Source organism: Amblyomma americanum, chromosome 2 (genome assembly GCF_052857255.1).
Source record: "Amblyomma americanum isolate KBUSLIRL-KWMA chromosome 2, ASM5285725v1, whole genome shotgun sequence".
Lineage (NCBI taxonomy): Eukaryota > Metazoa > Arthropoda > Arachnida > Ixodida > Ixodidae > Amblyomma > Amblyomma americanum.
Genome location: NC_135498.1, coordinates 24,478,144 through 24,502,885, shown reverse-complemented (window position 1 = coordinate 24,502,885; position 24,742 = coordinate 24,478,144). Strand labels below are relative to the sequence as shown.

At 50.6% G+C, this 24,742-nt stretch overlaps 1 protein-coding gene and 1 long non-coding RNA gene across 2 annotated transcripts in view; one reads left to right on the top strand and one right to left on the bottom strand.

Annotated features, from left to right (window-relative positions):
- The window catches only part of LOC144120787 (uncharacterized), a 189,859-nt gene that overhangs the window by 52,141 nt on the left and 112,976 nt on the right, over positions 1-24,742 (top strand). The window lies entirely within an intron of this gene.
- sad (Cytochrome P450 family protein sad) lies at positions 1,213-23,344 on the bottom strand. The gene is made up of 8 exons (XM_077653486.1): positions 22,829-23,344; positions 10,756-10,946; positions 9,728-9,934; positions 8,672-8,835; positions 8,193-8,359; positions 7,516-7,594; positions 5,736-5,942; positions 1,213-5,028 (listed from the first exon to the last, which is right to left on the bottom strand). Exons 1-8 carry the CDS (start codon positions 23,281-23,283, stop codon positions 4,918-4,920), a joined length of 1,581 nt encoding a protein of 526 aa, XP_077509612.1. The 5' UTR covers positions 23,284-23,344; the 3' UTR covers positions 1,213-4,917.

The window sequence follows — 24,742 nt, the reverse complement described above, 5'->3', positions numbered from 1 at the left end:
CCCCGCATGTCCGGGAACCATCCTGGGACCACGTCAGGAGGATATGCAATGTGTGGAAACCGGAGTGCTCGAGACATGTAAAGCTCTATTCCGACTAGCTTCAGGCTTCACTTCAGCATGAGCTTGATGCTTTCGTCGCTGCTGCCCGGTTCACGGAGTGCAAGAGGCCCAGAGTTCTTATGGCAGCGCGCGAGACTAGCTCTCCCACCAAAGCCTTGTGGCGCTCCGCCTGCCAGCACAGTCACTGTCCTTGAAGGTGCCGCACTACCTGGAGACGTACCGTGGATCGTGGAAAAAAGCCCCAGGTTCTCCTTACGTTACCTTGAGAGGGAAATGATATAGCGGTGTGTTCTGGATATTCGTTGCGCACGGATAGAAGTTGATGAAGACGACGACATTTAAAGCACAGCGCGAGCGATTGGCAGTTAAACACGCGGGATGTTCGAATTCTGGAGGTTCCTAACCGGCACTTCTACAGCCTCATCCTCTCTTCCCGCCTGTCCCTGGAGCGGCAATAAGCCCAGCTATTCCCCATTTCGTGGAGTTGCGTGAGAAAACCGCCCCACTTGAAAACATCACAGACATCATATGTGCAGTGGGAGGCAGCCCTAACCAGCACTGGTCTTCAGGACCAAAGTCAGGCCATCCGACGGGTCCAGACATCAGCGCAAGCCACCGGACTCCTCAAGCCAAGAGTCCACCCACCTGACTCGTCAAACATTTTAAAAACTAATAAACTTTTATTCCTCTCGGCTGCGGCGATGGCGTAGTGGTCCAATGCAGTGGCTAGCGAAGTTGTTGTATTTGCGCCACTGCGAATTCGAATCCAGAGCGCAAAAATGAAATGTTCCATGTGTGTATTTATTTGTTACGTCATCCGTCCACCTGACACAGTAACGTCCCCTGCTACGCTTGCCCTCTCCATTATTGATGTCAATTCTGTTGATAGATTTTCAATTTTAACTGCGCGCTGTGATTAGACCTTGGTGGTCACGTAACATCGGTGACGTCATCACTCTCTCGACCAACCTGGGACTTTCGTGACATCCGACGGAGTGGTTTTAGTGTGTGACGACAGCTCTAACGCCATCGCATTAATAATAATTGAACACGATGCTCTGTTGATGTGGTGCTCAATGCGAAAAAGTATGGTCACCACTTCGCTTGGTGCATCGGATAACTACCGAATAGAAACGACAGACTCGATATCGTAGAAATGCAAGGTTGTTTATTTTCGTTCGTTCGCTCGCAAAAGAAAGTGCGATCGGCATGTTAGGAGGAACCCCGCGTCACTTTGCTTTCCCCGAAATAAGAGCACACCATTGCAGTGCACCGCTCCTTGTACAAAAATATGTGTACGCACACAGGCGCTCTGCCGGCGCTATACGTTCAGGTCTTAAGGCCGCAAGTGCATAACTATACAGCTCGTGCATTGCCTCCGTGCATCTGTTGGCAGCAGCGCTTATATAAGGTACAGTATATACGGTATAGCATCTGCGCCGCGGCGTCGTTTATAGCAGCACAGGTGAAAGCATTTCGTTTATACAAAATCACAGTGCTCTCTTTCACACGAAGATAAGACGAACAAACGAAGAAAAAAAATGGGGAAGGTGATTGCACGTGTCAAGCATCAAGTGAAAAACACTGGCGCGACAGGTTAGTGTCCCTACAGAGGCCAGAGAAATGGTGGCGAGAAGTTGAAGGCAAGATGGCCGACCCGACCCGGTACTGAGCATGAGCGAAGAAGTATTTGGGATAAAGAGTAAAAAGGGTCAGGCCTTTCCAACTGCCCGCAAAACACGTAATCAACAGCAGGCCCGATAATTGATGAGTTTAACATGACACTGACGACCAGCCTGTTTCAACAGAGAGAGTGTGAAGATTGAGCACGTGGTATTTGAGTCGGTGGGTTGTGAGAGACAATTAAGGGTGTCTCAAAATTGTGTTTAGTGACCCCTTTGAGAGTTTCCAAAAAGTGTAATAAAATACGTTTGCATGTGCTCGCGAGTTATTTACTTTATGACTCGTGGGTATGAGGATGAGCAGATAAATAGGATGTGCGACGAGGTGGGCAGTGTTCAAGGGGTGTGCGCAGACTCTGGGGGCGTAGTCGGTTAAAATCGGTGACGATGCAGTCGCGTTATGATTGGATGTGTGGTGACTTTTGGGTGGTGGTTGATTGGTTAGAAAGAAATGGGGGGGGGGGGGGGGGCAGAAAAAAAGCTTGATATTGTCGGGATGCCATTGGAATGACAACAAAATAAGTATAGAAAGACGGGTTCGCACTACTTGGGTTGAGCAGCCATCAACACGCAATAGCATCGCGAAACCCAAAAAAAATACCGACGGTGTTTTTTTTTTCATGAGCGATTAACTTTCCACCTGGGGTAAACAAGACACCAAAGGGGATAAAAGAGTGAGATACTCGAACGCTTGATGGACGCAAGATACGGTTGAGTAAACAAGGGCACATTGAAACAGGAACACAGAGACGTCAGCGCAAAAACGCTCCTTAGAGATCAAGACTCCTCAAGTGTACACACCAAGGTCAGGGAATAAATATTCGACAAAGAGACTGACAAACAGCAACACGGACAGAGGCCTCCCGCAAAACTGTCGAACACGTTGGGCGAGTGAGTATAGGACTTGGCAAGCTTGTAACAAACGGTATGCTGAAGCTGTGCGCCTTTTAATTGCTCGCTCGAGAGAAAGCTGCATGCGCACAGAAGCCCTCTTTCGCTTAACATTACGTATGAATCCCAGTACTACTTAGCTACTTTCTCCCAGCTCGTTGCTGCCTTAACAAAACAGTACCGGGTGGCAGCGACAGAGAAGTATATCCTAGACTTCGATAAGATCCCCCAGATAGCCCGTTGTAAACAAAGTAAAAATCCGTGTAAGAAGCTCTCCAACGTCAGAGAATTTGCCGATCAACTGTTGCGATATATCTTAATTCATGATTAGCGCATAGGAGACCCTGAATACAGCAGCGTTACTGGTGTGTAATCGCGGGAGCATTTTTTTTTTTTGCGCAGTAGTGCATTAGTGACCGATTTTCAACAAACAATTCTTCTCCTTGCTCCATCTATATACAGCAGACGTGATCCGACTGTTCGGGAATAGTACACCCTTATTCGCTGGTGCTAGCGATAAAAAGCAGTCGAATACGGCGTGATGGCGGCTTTACCTGTTGCCTGGGCTCGCGTACGAGTTGGGAGGAATTTCGTAGCTTGTGGGCGACCAAGTTAAGCCTAGCTGTGGACGGCACTAAATTAAGGTCACTTGAGTCTGCCACCCAGAAACGACGAATATAGTAACCGTGGGTCAAGGCGCCGCAGAGAGCACAGGTTTAATTGTTCTACGTTTCAACAATGCAAGCGGGAGCGATCAGCAGACCCTGCGAAATCCAGTCTGCAAGGGGGGGGGGGGGGGGGGGGGGCCGTGGTGTGACGGATTAAGTGACAACTCTCACGAGATTGCTGCTCAGTCTTCCAAAAAGGACACACACATGAGATCGTAACAGGTGAGCCGTTAGTGGATGTTACGTGAGGCACGGAAGGAACAGAGTGATATGCGGCCGTGGTTAGCTCGTTATTTGGATTGTATAGCACCAGACATTCTTCACAGCATGGCTCACAAGACATCACAAACGAACTCCAACGGACTAGTGCTTCCACCTGTTAAAAGTACATATATTCACTGAAACAATACATTAACGCGAACGGCGGCAATACTCGATGATCAGACGCGCTTGTTTTAACACTCGCTCAAAGTGAGAGCACTAGGGTTGCATATTTGAAGATTCGAAGGCGCTGTACAGCAGTGCACTCGTTGGCGGAAAAACCTCAAAAAGAAGTGCTTATCTATACAGGTGTCAAGTTCATGGCCATCTCACAGTATCATGGATCATGCTGATGTTTGCAAACCAAGCAGCTTCGGGCAAAAAAACTTCCTGGGTACATCAACTTCCCTCATCCCAAACGCGAGTTGTGGAGTTGTTTAATGCGCAGTGCTTGGTCCGCTATTATTGGGCACGGTTAAGTCTGATCGCGTCGCACACTTTGACGTAACGGCAATCGCCACGCATCAGTGTGCGCGTTTTTCAGTAAGCAATGTCAACTGCTGGCGGATAAGATGGGAGTTCGGTCAATGTCGCATGTCGCCTCGAAACGACACTTCCAACGCGACAGCTGTGTGAGCTGCAAATTAAAGGTCACGATTACAGTGGCGCTAGACATCCATAAATACATTTCGAAGCTAAGCCGCATATAAATGACATTACTTTTAACACCCCCTGCGCTGGATGTCATATCTGATATAGGAACGTCTTTAAGTAAAAATGCGGCACTCTTGACAACCTCTCAACTTTCCCGCAGTGCAGTTGACGTTGCTCTAGATACAATAAAGAAAGCATGCCTTTGCCGTGGTATCTGGACGTGAACACAAAGAACAGCGTTGCTTGTATAGGAATGAAAACAAAAAAAAAGACACGTTTTAAGTAGCGAGACGGAGACTGCGGCCTCAAATTGTTCCTCACTTAAATACAGGCAACAAATGCAATAGACCGCAGGCGTCCGTCGGGGTCATGGAGCATCGCACGGGCAAAAGTCCAAAACGTCCGTGTTTCTTTTGTGACACGAGGACACGGCACCAAGGCACGAGTGCGGGATATACTTCCGTCCAGCGGAAGTGACGTGTGTCGCGCGAGCGGAAGTGACGTGCTCTGGACGGCGCCTCGTCTTTGGCAGTTGGGCGGTGCTCGTCGCCGTTGCGCGGTGAGGAGAAGGGCGAAGAACGCGAGCGATTCTTTGGCCGCCCACACACCTCGGGGCTGTCGTCGGAGGCGGAGACGACGTCGTCTAGTCACGGTCTCGCTGTGTGGCACACTCGGTCGTTGTCGGTGGCCATGACAGGAGGCTACCGAGGGGTCATCCGCAGCGAAATGGGCTCCTCGGGAGTGGTGATGAGCCGCATCTTGATCTGGACGTCCTTGTCTGTGCCCGGTGCTAGCTGGAACTGCTGCACCGTCTGCGCCAAGAGGGGGGAGATAAGGAAGAACGGTACATTGTAGATAAGAGTCGCGCAGGTTCCGAACATTCATGAAAGCCCCCATGAAAATGTGAAAACCGACAGCTCTCCCATTTGTCGCTTCCGCTTCACCATTTCTGGGTTGTGTTTCTGCCGGAATAAACGTTCTGATTGGGCCGGATCTGTGCTTTTCAGTGGGCGCTGAAAACAGTGTACGAAGCTGCCTCGTAACACTGCGTCCATAACTTTAGCCCAGCTTGCCTGGTGTAAGAAGCGAGCTCTTGGTTTCTCACCGATGTTTACTTGACTAGTCAACATTTTCAGGTACCACATGCACGCATACTCGTATATATTAACATTAATTAACAATATACTAACGTTAAACTCGCACCTTTCGACCCTCCTTTGTACGAAGCGTGGCAGTTCGCGCCTTGCTTCGTACAAAGCAGCGTCGAAAGGCGTAAATTTGAATGAGCCTCGCCAGAAGGAAGACATGTGCGCGGCGGACCCGTCGTGTTCAGCTCAGCTTGATGCGGCTCCTTAGGGCCGTTCACAACTGTGGTCTGCACCTTGAAGTACGCGAGTCGGGGGGGGGGGGGGGGGGGGGGAGGCTGTGCGGAGCAGTTCGTTTGCGATTGCAACTCTACATAAAACGGTTGTCGAGAGAGCGCAATCGTGAGAGTAGCGCGGTATTAATATAGGCTCACCCGAGCGATGAGAAACTGCATCTGCACTTCAGCCACCCGGCGTCCGATGCATGAGCGGACTCCCAGGCCGAACGGCAGGCAGGCCCACGAGTTGACCTGGCCCGTGCGGTCGCGGTCCCGCAGCCAGCGCTCGGGCCTGAATGCGTGGGGCTCGGAGAAATGCTGCTCGTCGCGACCGGTCGTGTACAGGGACATCAGGATCAGCTTCTGCACCGGGGAGAAACAGAACTCAATGGTGAGGAAAGGCTTAACATGCAGGTCCGGTTATTGAATATATGCGTTGTGATTGAGCCTTCGAGGGCTCGGAAAGAATATTGAGTGCGAAGAAGATGATGATGTTTTTTTTTTATGGTGCAAGTGCATCTGCGGCCAAAGAGCGCCATGGCAGAAGGTATTTTCGACCACTCAAGGTGTGGTCAAAGACCCATTTCTCAAGCATTTCACTCAAATAAACCGAGCACCAGACCAGAGGAAGCTTGTACCCATTGTATCACCGGTGGGTGCCCGGCGGCACTGGGGATCGAACCCCGCACCTCCCGCATGCGAGGCGGATGCTCAAACGACTAGGCCACCGCTGCGGTCAATGAGTGAGAAGATGATGGTGGTAATAATGCGAACGTGAAGATGCAAGAAGAGCCGCCTGAAAGCCTCGAGTTCCGCGAGTACAGAAAGCTGGTGTGGAGTAAGTAAGGAGCAAGTCGGCCAGTCGGCGAACACTGTGGTTGCTACACTGTTTTAAGTCCGGACTCGGCGCCTATAAAACACCTTCGCGTAGCTCAAAAAAAAAAAAACACCTTTCAAGGTTTCTCAGTCCCGGAGCGTTAGGATGGGTAAAGCGCTCGTGCTTGAAATATGGCAGTTCATAAACGAATATACCAAGACTCGCGTATACGCATACAGCCCGGGACAAAAGTATCTAGACCATTTACTGTGCAGTCAAAATCCCGCTCTTTCACCGACACAAATGTGGCCTCCAGGCGGCGGCCAATGATATAGAGCTATCGGCTTCGTATACGAATCGCGCGGTCCAGACTTTTTTCCCCGACTATACCTAGACAAGATCAACAAGTGCCTTCAAGTGAGCGGCAGTTACGGTCTTGGACACGTTGCTGCCAAGATGCGTTTGGCGCAATTTCGACTTCCTCCTATCTCGCCGCGCTTCCTCATCTACTGAGGAGCTAACCAGGGAAATGTTAAGAGCCCTGCGTGATTGCAGCGTTGCTGGCATGGACGGCAACACTGTGTAACGTCGCCATCTTGGGCATTGTTGCGCTAGAGCGCGATTCGGACCAACATCTCACCTACCCCCTCAATCTGCCCTGCAACAGAGACGTCCAGTTGCGCACTGTAGCCGTCAAGGGCGACACCCGAGCCGGCAATATCGCGCAGCTGAGAAACGCAAGAGGCGCCCCCGGGAGGCGCGCAGATTTTTCGCTCCGCTGCGAACCCGATACTGCGAAGAAAAGACCGAGCGGTGTCTGGCACGAGAAGAGCAGATTGTACAAACTCGGCTGCGATAAGAAGGGAAGATACATCAAGGGCGCAACTCTGAGGTGGCCGGCGCGCCTGTGACGCTTTGAAGCAGAATGAAGGAAGTTGGGGGAAAAAGAAGTGGACCAAAAAAAAAATTAGACGCCCTACGGTGTCTTCTAGATCCCCTGCACGATGGTGCGAAGAAAGAGGAGATTTGCGCAAGAAAAGCGCAGTTCTTAAAGGAAAAGAAAAAAAGAGTATGATGGAGGAAAACCACGAGAGGAGCGCAATCTCAGCTGACACCTACCCCTGCAGGGATGTGGTATCCGTCGAGGACAATGTCTTCCGACAGGATCCTCGTCAGGAACGGTGCCACGGGGTACAACCTGAAAGCAGAGACGGATAGACGATCTCAGTCGGACGGAGCCAACAGCGAATCGTAGGTGAAAATACTGGGGCAGTCGCCTGCTGAGTGGACTAGCGACTCAGCCGTTTCTCTTTTCCTGCACAACAGCAAGGCCGCTTGCAAAATCCCTGACGCAAGCGAAAATGATACCCGCTAAACTTGTCAGCTATAGCTGTGCCATCGAAATAGGGGAAGAGTAAAGTGCCAACGTCTGTGGGTGAAATAAGCCGCACTACGGCCCTCGAACATCAGTGCAACTGAAGATCTGTCATGTGCTGTTTGAACAGGGAATCAGTCCAGAAGGACATCCGCAACTTTGGGGTGAGGGGGGCATATTCTGTACATTATCTGAGTTATTTTGAGCGTAGCCGCAAACCTCGCCTTCAATATTCCTGCTGCCTCAGGGCTCCGCTAACTAATCGATATATTTGAGCCGTCGACAGGCCGTGAAAAAGTTCGGTCGTCAGCTCTCCAGCAAAGGAAACAATGTCGGCATTTTTCTGTTCACGCACGAATCCCTGTTGCTGATACTGAAACGCGGCTCTCGATGTAGCATTTAACGAAGAACTGCTACTTACCGCAGTGCCTCCCGGATGACCGCTTTAACGTAGGGTAGCCGCGCAAGGCATTCCTCGGTGATGGCCTGTCCAGCGGGTACCACGCTTCGTACAGATTGCAGCAACCGGTCCTGTTGCTCGGGGTGCTTGGCCAGCAGGTACAGAGCCCACTGTGTGGCGTGCGATGTCTGTGGGGAGAGAAAATAAGCGACGGTGGCGCAGGTTAAAATTGCGCAGTACGGTACCTCCAGCGAGACGATATGTGTGTGTGCGTGCGCGCCATATTTAGGAACTGGCAAGAGACTGCTGCCTTCGCTTTCAGTGTTCGTCCCCAATAGAGCCTACAGGCACGGAACTGAACTTAGGACACGAAGAAAGTTCCACTAAGCAGCAGCGGTATTGACCACCGGTGCTTTTTGCATGCAAATGTGGACAGGTAAGCAGATAAAACAGCTTAATAAACTTAACAGGCCAATAAACGGCAGCTCAGAACAACTGACCGTGTCAGCAGCAGCCAGGAAGAGGTCGGTCACGATGCGCACGAGTTCTTCTTGGGAGATTTTCTCGTTGAGCAGGAGTTGACTTAGAATTCCTTGGTTGTGCTGAGCTGCGGACGATGGGTCTTTGGCGATTGCGTTCACGTTCTCTTCGACGTAGTCCCGGGCTGCACGTACAAAAAAAGAAAGTACTTTGTAGAACCGCTCTACACGCGAATCACTCGGTAAAGAACAGTGGGTCACGCAGAGGCCTAAGTGAGAAAGAATTTGGCGTAGACCTCGCAGGCCACACTGCTGCTGCTGCTGCTACTATACTACTACACTGCCCTATGACAACCTGTTCCATTAAAGTCCCTCCTCCTCCTGCCCTATGGCAAGTTTGTGCTTTACAGTACACAAAGAGCGAATTCTGGTAAAGCTTTAGAATATGGTTGGACAGTGGAATTAGAGACCAGTGCTGTGGTCTCACAGCGGAACTATGGCATCTACGTAGCGTCTTTTGCTCGAAATATCGAAATACCACTTCGTGCATTGTATTGTACGAGAATGGTTCGTGTGACCGCGGAGAGATTGAAAGGTGGAATCGGGTGAAGGAGACCATCCTTTCATTACCCGCTCTGCCTTCGCTCTGAAAAGAACAAGCTTATGTGGACAAAACTGGACCCGCTTAAGTGACTTTGACGTCAAAATGCCTCGAGTATATTGAATCTCCCGCTGTCTCTGCTCTGAAGGTTGCTTGTTAGATCTACTACCGGATGTAGGGACATCTAACAGGACAGAAAAAGGTTTGGTTTGGTTTAATGGGGGTTTAACGTCCCGAAGCGACTCAGGCTATGAGGGACGCCGTAGTGAAGGGCTCCGGAAATTTCTACCACCTGGGGTTTTGGGTCTTTCGTTTGTGCCTCTCTTTCTGTGTCCTCAAACACCCCAAAACAGACTATGTTCAGCTGTGTTCACGGAGTGCGCATTTAGGTGCGAGAATTGTCTCCATTTTCGGAGGTGTAACGCGCTCACTCGGCGGGCCGGCGCTCGAGCCTTGCAGTCGGGGCACACACTCACCGAGCTCGAGCGCTCTTCCTGCTGCGCGGACGAAGCGTCTCCAGACGGGCAGCCGCAGGCGGTAGGCGAGGCGAGGCGAGAACATGGACATCTTGGCGGACTCGTTGAAGATCTGCTGCACGCAGTGGACGAACTCGTGCACGTTGTCCATGCTCGAGCTGTGGGCGATGCAACCCAACCGCCGGCCGAATATCATGGCTCCCAGCGCTGCGGGACGACGAAGAATGGTCGCGGTCAGCGCGGCACTTCCCGCTACGCGAGCAGTGCATACGCGCACATTGCCAGGTACTAACCGGCTCTGGAAGTTCGTAAAAGAATTAATTGTAACCTGTCAGTTGGAAGAGCTAAGACTCATGCAACACGTATCACCAACGGCAGCTGCTCTTGCGCTATATAATCAGCGTTTGTTCAGAATGGAAAACAGCAACTGATCTACACAGCAACTTCGCCGTCGATGCATAGATGCATCGAGAGATACGTCCTCTACAACTTGCATACTACAAAGTACATAGTACATAGTAGCCATAGTAGAAATGAAAAATCTTGCTTCTGGTCAATGTTTAGTGGTGGAGAAAGCAGCTGAGAAACAACCTGACAGCTGACGCCCTGTGATGATTTTTTTCTTTTGTCCACTAAAACGAATTTTTTGCTGCTTCATCTGCTGGTAAAGGTATTTAGTGCATCCCCATGTTTCTATAGATGAAGAAAGTTTGTTTGCAAAGGCTCTGTCACAAAGAGGCGCTCTCGGCAAAGATAGCATTTCGCCCGGCATGGCCAGCAGTTTGCTTTCGTAACTGCATACGCCGTTCCAGATGATATTTCAGAGCGGTCACTACAATAAAGGGTATGCGTGCGTCAACATAGAGAACATTAGCGTAGACAAGCATCTCGCAGTCACGTACGCAGGCGCTAAGTATAGAAAAAAAAAACATCTGTCGCTTCTTCATGAAACTCATCTCGACCACAGGCGCGCATGAAAAGATTACGCGAGCCCAGTTCGTCGATTGAAAAAGAAGCGCTCAACGTACATTCGATGGACCAATTGTAGAGTTCGCGCTCGACGTTCTGCAAGACGCCCCTGTCGTCGCGGGCCTCGTGCCACCGGTTGAGAAGGTCGGTGATCACGTCGTTGAAGACTGGAACGTTGTCCGTCACGGTCTTCGTCTTGAGGAACACGTTGTTCAGACTCCGCCGTCTGTCGATCCACTCCGGGCCGTTCCTGTGGGTGGGGTGAAGACAGCGAGAAACAAGTTGAACGACCAGTGACAAGCGGCCCCAAGTTCCAGCGGCCCAATGGACAAATTTCACCAAGACCAATTTATCGTGTCAGGTTTAACCTCGAGCCAACCGCTATTACGCGTCTACCCACAAGATACGTCGCTGGCGTACTTTATTAACGACAGCAACAGTTTCCCAGGAGACAAAATATCAGTTTGTTTTGCAGTGCTCCGCTGATGTTCTTGAGGATGCATCGAGTACCTCCCACAAATTGAGGCGTTAATGGGCAAAAACGACGCCGTGTGGAAGATATTTCTCGCCTCGTTAGTTCTACACTGGATTAGCGCCTGCGAGAACTCTCAACAGGTCCACTGCCGGCAGTGGCGCCGGAGCGAATGCCGGAGGTTCACCGCGGAGCGCGTGTGCCAACAGGAGAAAACGGGCAAGAGAAAAGGGGTCCGCTCGACAAATTCATCAAAAAACGAGCAAAAAAAATGCACCAGCTAGTGCCACGTTCTCTGCCAGAAGAGTCGTTCCGAAGAAGAACGATCGCGAGCGTTCATACACGCCTCCCGCGATTTCCCAAACTGGCAATTAGCAGTCGCGCAGCAGAAACTGCTCCGCGGTGCGCTGCGTTGGTAGCGAACGGGCTGGAATTTAAAACAGAGCGAACGAAGAGAAGGAAAAAGGGGGCGATCAAGGTAGGGGGCAAAAACAAAGAAGAGGGTGGAGTGAAGAGCCGGGGAATAAAGAAACAAAGCGAAACAAAGCAGCGGCCCCCGCAGACGAGAAGGGAAAGAAAGAGTGAAAGCGAGGGGCGAGCCAATCAGCTAGAGAGTCGCACGCGCGATAGCGCCAGCCGAGAATCAGAGGAGCGGGGAGCGAAGAAGAGAAATAGCAGGATGGTAAAAGAACAAGGAGAAAACGAATGTGAAGGAGAGCGAGCACCAAGCTGTACACTTGTATCTGTCACGAAATGCCAGGGCCAGTCAGCGGCGCTCTACGCTACGGTCCCAACGGGCGCAGAAGGCACTGGCTCGCGTAGGGATAGCAGCAGCAGCGCGCGAGGCCTGCCTAAGAACAAGCCTGGCCGGGAGGGGGGGTGGGGGGTGGAAAAGAGATAAATGTCGGGTACGCCGACGGCGCGCCTCCTGAGGAGCGATCGTCAGGAACGAAGGGGGGGGGGGGGGGCACTTAGAAGAAGAAAAACGGATGAGGGGGAGGGGCGACAGCAACCGTGGGGTTCCCATCAGGGTTGTCTCGGTCCGTCTGCCTGCCGGCCTTCTCTGCTATACACCTGTTGCGGAGGCCTAACCTTGGCCTTGAAACCACTTTCAGCCGACACGACTCTCCTGCTCACCCCCTGAGCACCGACATCTCGGCCCAGAACGAAAAGGAGGAGGGAGAGGTGGAGGGGGGGGGGGGTTGCGTGCGGACTCTGCACGACTCTGGTAACGGTCCCGCCGAATGGGCACTGCGCATCGCGACGCCCCCTTTCGCTCCTCTCCCGGGTCCGCCGTTGGTGGTGGGGCGTGCGTTCCGAGGGGACCTTCCTTCGAACATTTTGAGCTGCTTTGCAAGTCGCTTCGAGACAAGACGAGCGTCAGGCGCTGGACTCACACCCACAGACGCAACGACAGGCAGGAGGCGCTACGCTTGTTACGTCTCTCGGGCGCCTAGTTCTTTTCGTTCAAGGTGCTCAGCCATCGTCAGCGAGGTTGCTACCAACGCTCTCTTTCTCGAACATTTCCTGGAAGCCTCGGGAAGTCCTTCGCCACCGCGCTGCTGACATCGGCTGAAGCGCAGAGACTGTTCCTCGCCGCGGAGGAAAGGATGTGAGAAACGAAGCCATGCGTATCTCTGAGCGTCCGGAGCTGTTCCGAGGCTTAGATGGGCGAACGGAGCGCCGTGGGACTTCGCGGAATCCGCGCTCGCGAGGGTAGCCTTTTCCAAGATCTCACTGCCCAGTTATTAATTTGGTGCACGCTTCTTGTGGAAGTAAAAAAAAATGCGCATCATAAGGCACATGAGGCAGCAATTGCTACCTGCGCGTCTCGGTTTTACTGAGCAAATATAACCCTCTAATTTTTCTACTTTTTTTCCCCGCCTTCGAGGACGCCAGCTATTCGCACATTCGTGGAAATAGCAAAACGTGTTTTGCCCAGGAACGTGACAGATTCGAGGCAGAAATCACCGAGTAGCCTCAAGTACATTTCGATGCAACCAGGGACGCGCACGGTGCCTTTTGCGTATGCAGAACAAGTTACGAACGCTTCCAGATCCGTCTGGTAGGCTCGAGGGCGCAGGAACGGCACGCTGTGGAAGCCGTCACCCCGCTCGCGTATACCTGCACAGAAAGTTGCTTTCCTCTTCTTGGCTTCTTTAGTGTATATCCTAACGACCCGCACATCTGCCCTTCTAGTAGCATGCGTCGTAGGACCATCGCACAAAGCAGGCTCGGCAGAACGAACGCGCCAACTTAGGTGAACAACGTGTCTCGAAATGACTCTGCCATGGCGCGCTCTGTTTTGTTTTTTTTCATACTCGCCGACGCAACGCGAAGGCCGCTCACTCAGCAACGCTCTCGAAGACAGGTGGCCTGCGCCGTGAAGTCCTTGCGACACAATTTTTACGTCGAACGCCGCCTTGCATTCACGTCAGCGCGACCTTTTGACACGTTTTGCTTTCGCACACGCTGCATCTGTCGCGTTTAAGGATTCTAATTAAACTCGAGGACTGCCGTGTTTTGCTTTCCGGTGTTTTCGTGTTCTTTAAATGGAACGCGAAACGTGAAAAGGACTGGTGCTGGCGAAACAAAATGTCATTCGTCCCCTTTCGCATATGTGGAGGCAGAACGCGAATTGTTTGTTGGGGTAGGCTTATTTCCCCCTGGCGACGGAAAGCCGTTGCTCCTCGAGCTTAAAGGATCGTTTGTGCGTGCGGGAAGGTTGATGCGGAACTGCAATGCAGTATCGCTTGACAGGGTTTTCCTTTAATGTCGCGAAGTGCATGGAATTCGCTAAGAACAGCTGCAGGCCAGTGAATCTCACGGCAAGAGAGAATTTAAGGGGATATTATATGCTTTAAAATTTCGGAACAGCTCTTGCAACTATTTACGCATTTTCTGAGAGCGCGTTTGCCGTGGCTGTTTTCAATTCGCTGCGAGCTTGCGGTTCCTATGCTTGCAGAAAGCATGAATAATAAGGCGCGTCGCGTGATCTCGAGTGAATCTCGTTTGCTTAGGAGTTTTTTACGAGTTGAGTTAGGAGTTTTTTACGAAACCGTTTCACATCGCCACTTCCAGTGGAGAAGCCGGAAGCCCTTTCGATTTTGGGGAAGGCCAGGAGGAGGTGGGGAGGGGTGAGGTGAGTGAAGAGATGTACGGTTTACGTCTATGGCGCTGTTGGAGAGGAATGCGGTACAAGACTATTAAATCTTCTAGGGTTGTGTCCTTTGGTCATATTCAGCTTGGTTTAGTTTAATTTGGTTTATGGGGGTTTAACGTCCCAAAGCGACTTAGGCTATGAGGGACGCCGTAGTGAAGGTCTCCGGAAATTTGGACCACCTGGGGTTCTTTAACGTGAACTGACATCGCACAGTACACGGGCCTCTAAAATTTCACCTTCATCGACATTCGACCGCCGCGGCCGAGATCGAACCCGCGTCTTTCGGATCAGCAGCCGAGCGCCGTAACCACTAAGTCACCGCGGCGGCCGGTCATATTCAGTTGTTTGGTTGCGTTCACCTCCACTTATCCTTTCGCTTTGTTCAGTGTCCCTCCCTTGTGTTAGCAATGAAAAAAAGTTAAGAAATGTATACAGGCAAACGTGTCCAGCTCGGAGGAGATGCACCAACCAACCATAGCAGTGCCGCGACACATTTCAGTTAGGCGTCGAGTGAATGAATTGAAGACATCGTGGAGGTGCCCGTGTTACACACATCAATGAGATCGGCCACTTCGATTATACCACCATTCAGGGTCAGTTGAGGGTTACGCTCTGAAGGCAAGGGGAAAGCGAGAAATTATCGAAACAGGTGGAACCACCAGACATGTTTCCTACGGCACAGCAGGGCCACGTATGCGAATGGAAAGGAGACCAGAATAAGCCAGTAGAGAAAGAGAGGCAGAGAGAAAAAAAGACGAAATGATAAGTCAGCCTTCATGCAGTGGCGTTCGCAGATAACCGCTGCCATCGTGCGTAGGACAGGTTTAGGCTTTCACCTCCCGCCCGCCTCGTTTGGCGTTCTTGCTTTTTACACGAACCTTCATGCCCACGCGAAGGCAGCCGCGCCTCTGTATTTTGGCCGAATTTGCCCCTCTCGAATTCGATGTCTCTTCGGCAGGATGCGAAAGAATTTTTTTATCCTTTCGTATTTCTCCTCTTTAATTCTCTTAGAAGATAAGATGAGATAAGGCGTAGAAGTCTGCGAGCGCCCATTGAAGGCTCTTTGCGTCATTGCAAGCAAAATTTCGTTTTGTACATCACTGCTCCGAGCACGCGAACAATATACAGTATTAACATCGCTTCAAGTACCCCGAGGATATATTCAGAAACCTTCGTGTTATGTCCCCTGGACGGGCGTATTAAAGGGGAAATGTTAAGCGCCGGGCGAAAGCACCCTTCGAATAGAAGCCCATCCATACTTTGAAGGTCCGAGATGTGCAACCAAACGGGAGTTAAGTCCGACTACACGCCATATAATATACGTATACAGTCCCGGAAAAAAAGTGTACGGGGTGTGGATTCGCGGGAAAACAAATCATTTCTGCTTAGCCAGGCAAAGGAGGTTCATGAAAAGTATACGAGAGAATCATGAAGGTTTGTGCTTTATGTGGGTTTATCGTCCCAAAGCGACTCAGGCTATGAGGGACGCCGTAGTGAAGGGTTCCGAAAATTTCGGGGTTCCTTAAAGTGCACTAAAATCGCACAGTACACGGGCCTCTAGAATTTCGCCTCCATCGAAATTCGACTCCCGCGGCAAGGATCGAACCCACGTCTTTCGGGTGAGCAGAAGAGTAACATAACCACTGAACCATCGCGGCGGCAGAATCATGAAGTGACAAACGTGCTCCATGTAGTGAACAAATACCAGGGGACTGGCAGGCGAGAATACGCAGAAATAATTTTTGTTTTGGGGAATTCACATCCCGCGAACTTTTGCCATGACTGCACAAACACGACAATTTAATAATTGCTGAACTTTACAGCCCGAAGCTGAAAGGGCGGCTTCGAGGCAAACAGCAATTAATGGGCGGCCTTGGCTTAGCTGAGACCAAGTGGTATTCTTTAACAAGTGTCCGTACACTCGCGTTTTGCCATTTAATTTTTCCACAGAAATGTGGCCGCCGCAGACCGGGACGAGCCCGCAACATCGTTCTTAGTCTTATAGTCGTAGTAGAAAGACATGTTTTTCCTATTTGAGGTTGGGAGCAAAGGAGGGGTGGGGTGTAGTGCAGTACGTGAAGACATGCACCCGTTATGCGATCGAAAATACCATCACTAACGATAAAACAAGCTCAGCCCAGATACAACACGGTGGGTTCTTGTCAGCGGCGAACAGCGCCGGTGATTGTTGGTCTTACACAATAAAAGCACCACTGTGTGTCATTCCATGCCTGGTTATGTTCGCTGTGTGGTGTAACCGGCGAAGAGATCTGGAGGAATATTTCCCGCGCAGCTTGCGCGATCAGCTTACGATATCGGGTGAACTTTACGCTCGCCCACGTTCTCGCGCCTTTGCAAGATCTTCGCATGCGTAGAGATTATCACAGAAGCTTGACGTTTGGAGCCGTCGGAGGTCTAAATATCGGCGAGGCGATCTCTTAGCAACTTTTTTTTTGTACCTTTTGTAGTTCAGTCACTGCATGTGACAAACAGGCAGGGATGAAGACAAGCGGGTGTACAGCTCTTTCTCGAGGCTGCGTGTGCGCGCCACGCAGACTTATCGACCAGGAGATGTTCGCATTTTCTTTGCGTTTTTCCTGTATTTTTTTGCGACGCTGATAATCTTGAAAAAGCACAAAGTAGTTTTGTGCGGGCGTCCGGTATCATTTTCAGACTCGCATATAAATGCGCGGCTCAGGCACGTGTGGTATAGTACCGTATAACGCAGACGTTTCCACTTTTTTTTTTGCGATAAAGGTTTAAAAAAAAGGAAAAGAAAGGCCCCCTATCAAGGACTCACGCCGCCCCGAAGCTGTCTCCAGTTGGAGTGGTGTCACATGAATTGAGCGATTAAGAGTCGCGTAGGAAAATAAAATGTCTGGCCAAGTTGCCCGTATAGTACGTCCACTCCCGGGGAAACAGAGGGCCTGAGTTCGAAAAGAGACGTATCTATCTCGTCGTGAAAAAAGTGCTTCGAATTCCCACTCGAATGCCTTTGTCACCAAACATGCACAACTGTTGCTCCTTTCTTTGTTTCTGAGATGTTGTTCACCAGCTGAGCGTTGACAATGTAATAAAAAAATGTGCAGACGATCAGACAATCTGATGCGTCGATCTTGTGTAAGCAGTAGTGATTTTTGCCTTAATACATTTACAGCTTTTCGAAATGATGATGCATCTGAAGGGCAACTGGCTTTCCAATAGTTTTCGAATTCGATTTCACAGTCGGTTTTTCGTTCAGCTACTGTGTAGGCTTCTGGTGGGTGGAGGCCTTGTGAGGCGGAGTGGGTGGCGCCTGTGGTGGGTAGAGTTTGGCGGAGGATAGCGCCCTGGAGGGTGAAATTGGACGGTGGGGGGGATTGGGGGTGGGGTGGACTGAAAGTGCCGAAGGCATGGTGTGCAGCCCCCTGACTATACGAAAGGGGGGGGGGGGGTGCTTCTGACAGATGAAATCTAATGCCAGTAAGCTCCACCCTCGATTGACGCCAGATTCATTAGGGGGAGGGGGTACATTAGAACGGCTTGCGCAGTAAAAAGTAAGGAAAAAAATCCGTGATTAGGCAAGTAAATAGGGTTGCATGAAGTGTGGCAGGTTCATTACTATTAAATTTGCGATCCAGATGTGACGAACATAACTCTCGGACGAACGTCTTCCTAAAGCGGGTGTATTTAATCCCCGTTCGTTCGAGGCGCGGAAGCGCTGGACCTTGTCTTGTGTTCATTTTAGTCATAGCTCAGCCGTTCTGAAATCAATATGATACAGTCCTTCACAATTCATTATTTAATTACTGTTTACGCAAGGGGTGTACCCTGTCTGCTCGTGTCTCCGCGTGACGGTCAGACAAACCAGCTGACTGAAAGCCTTGACATGCATACTCCATCAGCTTAAACATATCACCTGACTGGGTGGTGAGGCAATGGAGCTACAGCTTTTTATCCCAAGCAAATGCATCCCGCAGCCATGGACTCTCGCTGGAGACTCGTCCGCGCTCCATTCTATAAGCAGTGAGCCTGCTGCGTTCCTTGGAAAAGATGTCAAACTGGCCTCGTCATGCAGTGCCTTTATTTTCGAGCATAGTAACAAGTTAGGCGACAGCACTCTTAGGATCGTCACAAATTCTTCGCACTTATCCGTTGCTTCGAAGCGCGCTTACGGCGTGGCCCCGTTATCAACCAATCAGGAGTCCTCTTGTTTCCGTAAAGATTGCGGAGAACCAGTTCATTATTAGTCTCCATGGTAACGAAGCATCCATGATGCGCGACAACAGCACCGGCGACACTCTGGAATGCTTGCCGCATTGCGCCGGTGCTGTTGATCGACCCACTTTATGCGGACACGATACGGGAAAAGAATAGGTGTCAATGGACACGACGCAGACGACAGTCTTCTGATACGGCGAGCGCGCGGCCAGCATTCACCGCTCTAGATAAAAGCGAAAAAAATACGCGATAAACTGAAACAAAAAAAAATAGCTGCAATACACAGAAGGAATGAAAATCCGTTTCCATCCTATCATTAACCCTGCTATGGCTAGGCAATGAAAGTGGGGGACAAAAGTTCGGAAATTCTAGTATTTCGTCATTAGCGGGCCTTGTACGTTGCAGAAGTGTAAAATAAACTTTATTGAAGATAACATAAATAAACTGCGCTCTAATTTTTTTTAACGGCTAAAAACGATAAAACTGCGCACAGCATGACGTGAATGCAGCAAATCGACAGCAAAATTGTACAGTATTGCGGCCCTCCTCGATGTAGAAGTTTATCTCTGTTCAGCTGCTTCGCCACGAAGGTGACCTTCTGTAGCGAGCGATTTTACTGCACGTCTCCGGCGCGAACGCTTGCTTTGCGAAGAGGAGGAAGTTTAGAGATGGCATTTGTATAACAAAGTGCCGTTTGAAAATGGCATTTGAGTAATGCGACGTTGTTGATTGTCTGTTGCAAGCAGAAACGAAACAACTAACATTTGCGCTGCCTGCATCGCATTCTAAAACGCAGAAGTGAGCGAGTCTAGAAACTTCTTTCGAGTGGGGAGCAGGTCTTCGATTTTTTAGTTGTGTGTTTACTCCGCGTTATATTTAAACGTTTATTCAACGTTACTTACTTTGTGTTTATATTTTTATACTTTGCTGTTGAGAAAAGTGTATTTGTAATGGACATAAAACTTGAAATGGGCAACTGTATGTATATAAAGATGCACACGAGGAGTGATCGACTGCATTAAAAAAAAAAAAAGTTTCTTCATAGTGTTTCAATGCTCGCAATCATGCTCATGAACAAAGCCGAGTCAATTTTCTGTAGGGACATGATTGGTTTAGGTTACTGAAATTAAACGTTTTAAGGGTGGCTATGAAGCCAACGAGTTCAGCCCCACTTTGCTTTACATTAATAACGTCTTAAATTTAAGCGTTTGTCAGGAATCTGATTTTAGTGCAAGAAGTTGGAGACTTGGGGGGAGGGGGGGGGGGGGGGGGCACTGCTTCCACTGGAGAAATGTTGGGGGGGAAACCGCCCCCCCCCCCCCCCCCCCCCTGTTCCGGAGTCCCTGGCAGAATCTTTAAGTCGAACGTCCGGTTTAATCCGGCCAACAGCGCGTGCTTAACGAAAGTTCGATCGTACTTAAGTTAATTAAGACTCTACAAAATAGAACAATTATCCTGCCCTTTCAGAGTTGGAAACGTTACGATTTGATTATACTACAGCAAGAGTAATCAGCAAAGAAAGACAAATAAATGGATACGTGGAGCACACTACAAATGCGTGAGCTACGAATCAAAAATTCGAAACGGCTGTCGTGAATGGACTGTAACAAGCTATACTGTGCTACGTATCGCCAAGTTGTGCCGACGGTAATAATAGAAACGAAGCTGAACGCGCGTGCGCGAAGTAGCGGCGGACACTAGGTCTCATACTGAGGCCTGCTCGTGTGCAACTATATCACACGAGGGCGGTACGGGTGTCAGGGCGAAGCTGTGCATCTGCTCGCACGAAATACCACTGCACAGACGTCGCGGCAGTCTTACACAAGTAACGCTGCGCGCTGCTTTCAAATGAGCGTCTGCAGAAGGGAAGCGTCGGAATGATAATTCAAGAAGGCGTAGGATTAAGATTATGCTGCGCAGTCTGCGGAAGATGACGCACGCGGGAGCCTCAAGCTGCTCTGCTCACGTCTCCTCCGACTGCGTTATCACTGCACTTGGTGTTGTAACAACCAGGCTGCATTGTGTGTGCTTTCTGCGCGGCGGCAGCAAACCTATCGATCCGGATAGCACTCCTGGGACGAGTGCCTTTCTTCTACACGGAGCGGAGATTACAGTGTTTGCGGATCCCCGCCTTTGTATCTCCGTTATATGTTCCGATTCGCTGCTGTTCGAGGCATCAAACTCGAAATTTTTACAAGGAGGTCATTTAGCGCGGCGTAAGGCAGCGTTTGCCGAAATGTGTTCCGAAATTTTGTAGTCCGACTAGATGCGTAAGACCCAACGGGAACTATCTCGTACTTATTACCTTCGAGTCATCGCTCATCCAAAAACGTCAGATAGTCGTGATGCAACTTTCTTCGCTAAGTATCCAGTCGTATAATCAACATGAAACGAATAAATAAGAGGCTGGCACGTTTTGTTAAGCGAAGCGGTGGTATTGACACTGACCAGCGAGTTGCGGGAAATGAAACAATCATTTTATGATGTCTGACAATGGTTGGCAATTTACCGCATTTACGGTCAATTATTCTTTCTCTCGTCCCGAAGAAGGAGAATGTAGAAGCGGTAAACAACCTTTCGCAATATTTACGAAGATGCCCTGACACGAAAAACTGATGGATGACTCTCGCTGAAAGTGGCGCGTGATATGCACACATGATAGCTTTGAGTGTCCACTTATAAAAAAAAAAGATGTTGAATGCTCCCCGTACGTCTCCGCATATAAACTAGACAGCAGGAATATCGTAAAACACAACCAATGGCAAAAAGATTCAAAATTTTCGAGCTCTTCGAGTCAGACAACCACCTACAACAACAAGAGGCATGGAAGGGCACTACATCCTGTCTTTAAGTCCGTGAGAGCACTGGGCAAACAAATAAATTGAGCATTGGAAAAAAATGAGCGCGCACCGCTCACAAACTTTTATGTTGTCCACACGGCATACTATCGCTAGATTGTATGCAATCGTTTCGGCCCCGAAAGTTGCGCGCAGCTCACGACATGGGTGCAGCCCGGCACGCACGGATGCAGCGCCGTGAAGCCAATACTCGACAGTTCAACAACGACATCACGTCGGCGCCTCTTGCCACGTCGCAGCTGGGCTGCGTTCCTTAGCGATACGTGCACACCAAGAATGTAAATGCCTCAAAATTACATCAGTGACTGAGATTAAAGGGCACGGCTTAAAGTGTGCGCCGTTTCGCCCTGATCGCAGCAGCGCGTACGGGAGGTGACTTTCAATCAGAGGAGGGGGTCCAGGCAAACAAACTGCGACGATCATCTCCGGAAGCTTCAGTGTGTTTAACATTACGCTTGTTTTTCCGCCTTCGTAAAAGCATGTGCTTCCGAGATTCTACGGTAGTCAAAAACGAGACAGAAAACGAGTGGAATTTCATTCCACTATCACTGCACACATTGATATACACTTCGAAAGTGCCGGCGCAATTAAATGCGCGACGCGCAGTGCTTACGTTCTTCGGCGCCAGCAACGATCAAGCAAGTCTGCGTGGACGTGTGAATGGGTCGATCACGTACGCCTGCTCCTTTCGACCGCGTGCTTCGGAGACCATTGTCAAGGCCCGCCAGCAGCATTATCCGGGATGGCTACAGACGATAGGGCTCGGATAATGAAACAATCGCGCCGGTGGAAGTAGGCTGACAACAAACTCCGCCGTCGTACGAACCGGGAGGTGTGCCCTTCAAGGGCCCCTCCGCAGATAGCGTACATGCAACGAAGAGAAGCCCACGCATGGCCCATTACTGCTAGAGCGAGTCGATCGCAACGGGGTGGCTGATAGATTGTGACAGCTATCAACAGCGGAAGGAATGCGGATTGTCAGTGAAAAAAAGAAAACAACAACCAGAGTTCAAGCTGATCTCTACACGAGAACTGTGCTCCAGGTAACCAACCAAGGAAAGATCTGTCAGGAAGGCACCAGTGGATTCGTTGGCATTACCGAAGACCGGGGTGCGGTTAGAAACGGTGGAAAAGGAATATGAAAAAAAAGAAAGAAATTTTCCATCACTAAATCCACGTGGGGATTAGGCCACAGAGGAATTCGGGATCCAAATAATCAACAAGAGAGCTACAAGACCTCTGGAGAAACGCTAGACGTCTTCACATTGCACCCAAGCAACGCCGTTTCGAAAGTATACTTCGGTGCCGGCCTTGGCTCTTTTTCAAAAGAAGGTCGCTGCCACATGGCAGCTGCGCAACCGGCTGCCTATGTTCGCTGACGCCAGCCTAACTGTCGACGAGTACAACGCGTCACAGCGTCATGATGAGGCCGTACTCACATGAAGAAGAGTCCTCGCTGAATCCCTTTGACCTCGTTGTAGATGAGCCAGGCCTCGGGCACCATGTGCATGGGGTACTTGCCCTCGTTGGTGTACACCTTCTGAATGAGCGCACTGTCCGCCACGAAGACCGCGTCCACGCTGCCCAGCGTCTCTCGGTAGATGGGCCCCAGCTCGCGGTGCCGCCGGTCGCAGTACTCGTGTATCTTGGGCGCGCCGCCCGCCCGGAGCACGTCGAACGCCGTGCCCAGCACGGGCAGCCCCTTGGGGCTCGGCAGCGAAGCGAAGGGCCGCGATGCGGACTGCTCCGCTCCAGCGGCGCTCCAGGAGCTCTTCTCCGGCGCGCCGCGGTGGAAGGGGCAACCGGCGGCTGCGGCATCGGTGGAGCGCGCGCGCCGGCCCAGCTCGGCCGCGGCTTGACGCGCCAGGCGACGGGCTAGTGCGGCGGACGACATCTGCAGCTGTCGTCGGAGCACCGAGTGTGCGGTGCGCGTGCGCCGGTCCCGCTCCGAATGCAGTCCGGCAAGTCGCGCCCGGCCGCTTTTTATGCGCGGAGAGGGTGAGGGAGCCGGGGAGCGCTGCCGGGGCGGCGCTGTTCCCTTCCCGGCCGCCGGCAGCCCTCCTCCTCCCTCCCAGCTGCCGGAGAGGAAGCACCGCCACAAGGGCCCGCGCGCCGGCCGCCGAAGGAGCGTCCGCGGAGCGCTCCTAGGACTCCGACGACCACGATGCACGGCTTGCTGTCTGCCACTGCACGGTGCGCCCTACGGTGAAAAGCAGGCGGGTGTCAGTAAGTTCGCTACGTCCTACGTGGAAACGTAAAACTTAATGAAGATTCGAACTATACCAATCTTTTTGTTTATGGAGGGAAGAAGAGCGGCCGTGTCCAACGTAGACAAGAAAGAAATCTAAAAAAAAACACCAACAACCTGTACAGCACTTTTTTTATCTACTTTGATGAAAAGACGTTCTTGATTGCTATTAGGAAAACAAAGTCTGAGCTGTACCATGGTTTGTGGTAATACCGCTCCCATCAGCATGTTCACTGCACATGCCTCGTGAGTCGCCATTACGAATCGAGAATGGGATGACATGCCTGTAGCGCTGCTGGCAATCTGACTAAAGTCGCGGCTGCTCATAGCTGTTCATAAAGAAAAGGAAATATGTCGGACTGCCATTGAACGCACCACTCAGAATACACTCTTTACATGGGTACACTGGTGGCTAAAAAATACGAGTAATAAGTAGTTAAGTCACGAGTTGACAAAATTGGCATTAATTATACTAATGTGGTATAGCGAAGGAACGAAAATCTTTTGGAGAAGTATTACACAACTGCAAATGCCAGTGCAAATGTTTTGCGCGAAGTAGCATACCTTGCGCGTCCAGCGCCATTATTTGCTTTTGCCCTTCTTTGCTAGACATTCGACCTAGTGAGATAATTAGCCCGCTTGGTGAGATGAAATTTGAAAGTAGCACGCTTATGGCGGTTCTAAACTGACAGCACACTCAGTTCTGCAGGTTGTTAAACGCTGCAGCTCTGGAGTGCGAATGAATCTGCTTGAAACCTGGCGAATGCGCGTGCTTTTTTTAAAACAAAGGAAGTTGACCAACATCGACCGAGCTCCAGAATCTAGGCAACGGGGAATTTGTGCTATAAATTACATAATTGTGCGTCCAGCTAATTCAGATGAAGCTCCAGAAAAGTTAAAAAGAATAGAGGCAAGATCCGGATAAGTTGAAATTGGTGCAAGAGGGGTGAGGGCCCATCATGGTGCGTCTAAAAAAGTGACGGACAACATCAGGCTGAGAGACATCACGGAAGCTGACCCGCGTACTCTGCTACAAAGTCACTAACGGACTGCATCTGGCTGAATTTTTCCCCAGATTGTTAGCAAGAAACAAATAAGTTGAAGC

Coding starts and splice junctions, on each gene's coding strand:
- sad (XM_077653486.1), bottom strand. CDS start 23,283: ATGTCGTCCGCCGCACTAGCCCGTCGCCTGGCGCGTCAAGCCGCGGCC. Junction 8,836..9,727: donor AGGAAGAGCGCTCGAGCTCG/GTGAGTGTGTGC, acceptor TTGTACGTGCAG/CCCGGGACTACGTCGAAGAG. Junction 7,595..8,192: donor GTCATCCGGGAGGCACTGCG/GTAAGTAGCAGT, acceptor CTCTGCTTTCAG/GTTGTACCCCGTGGCACCGT.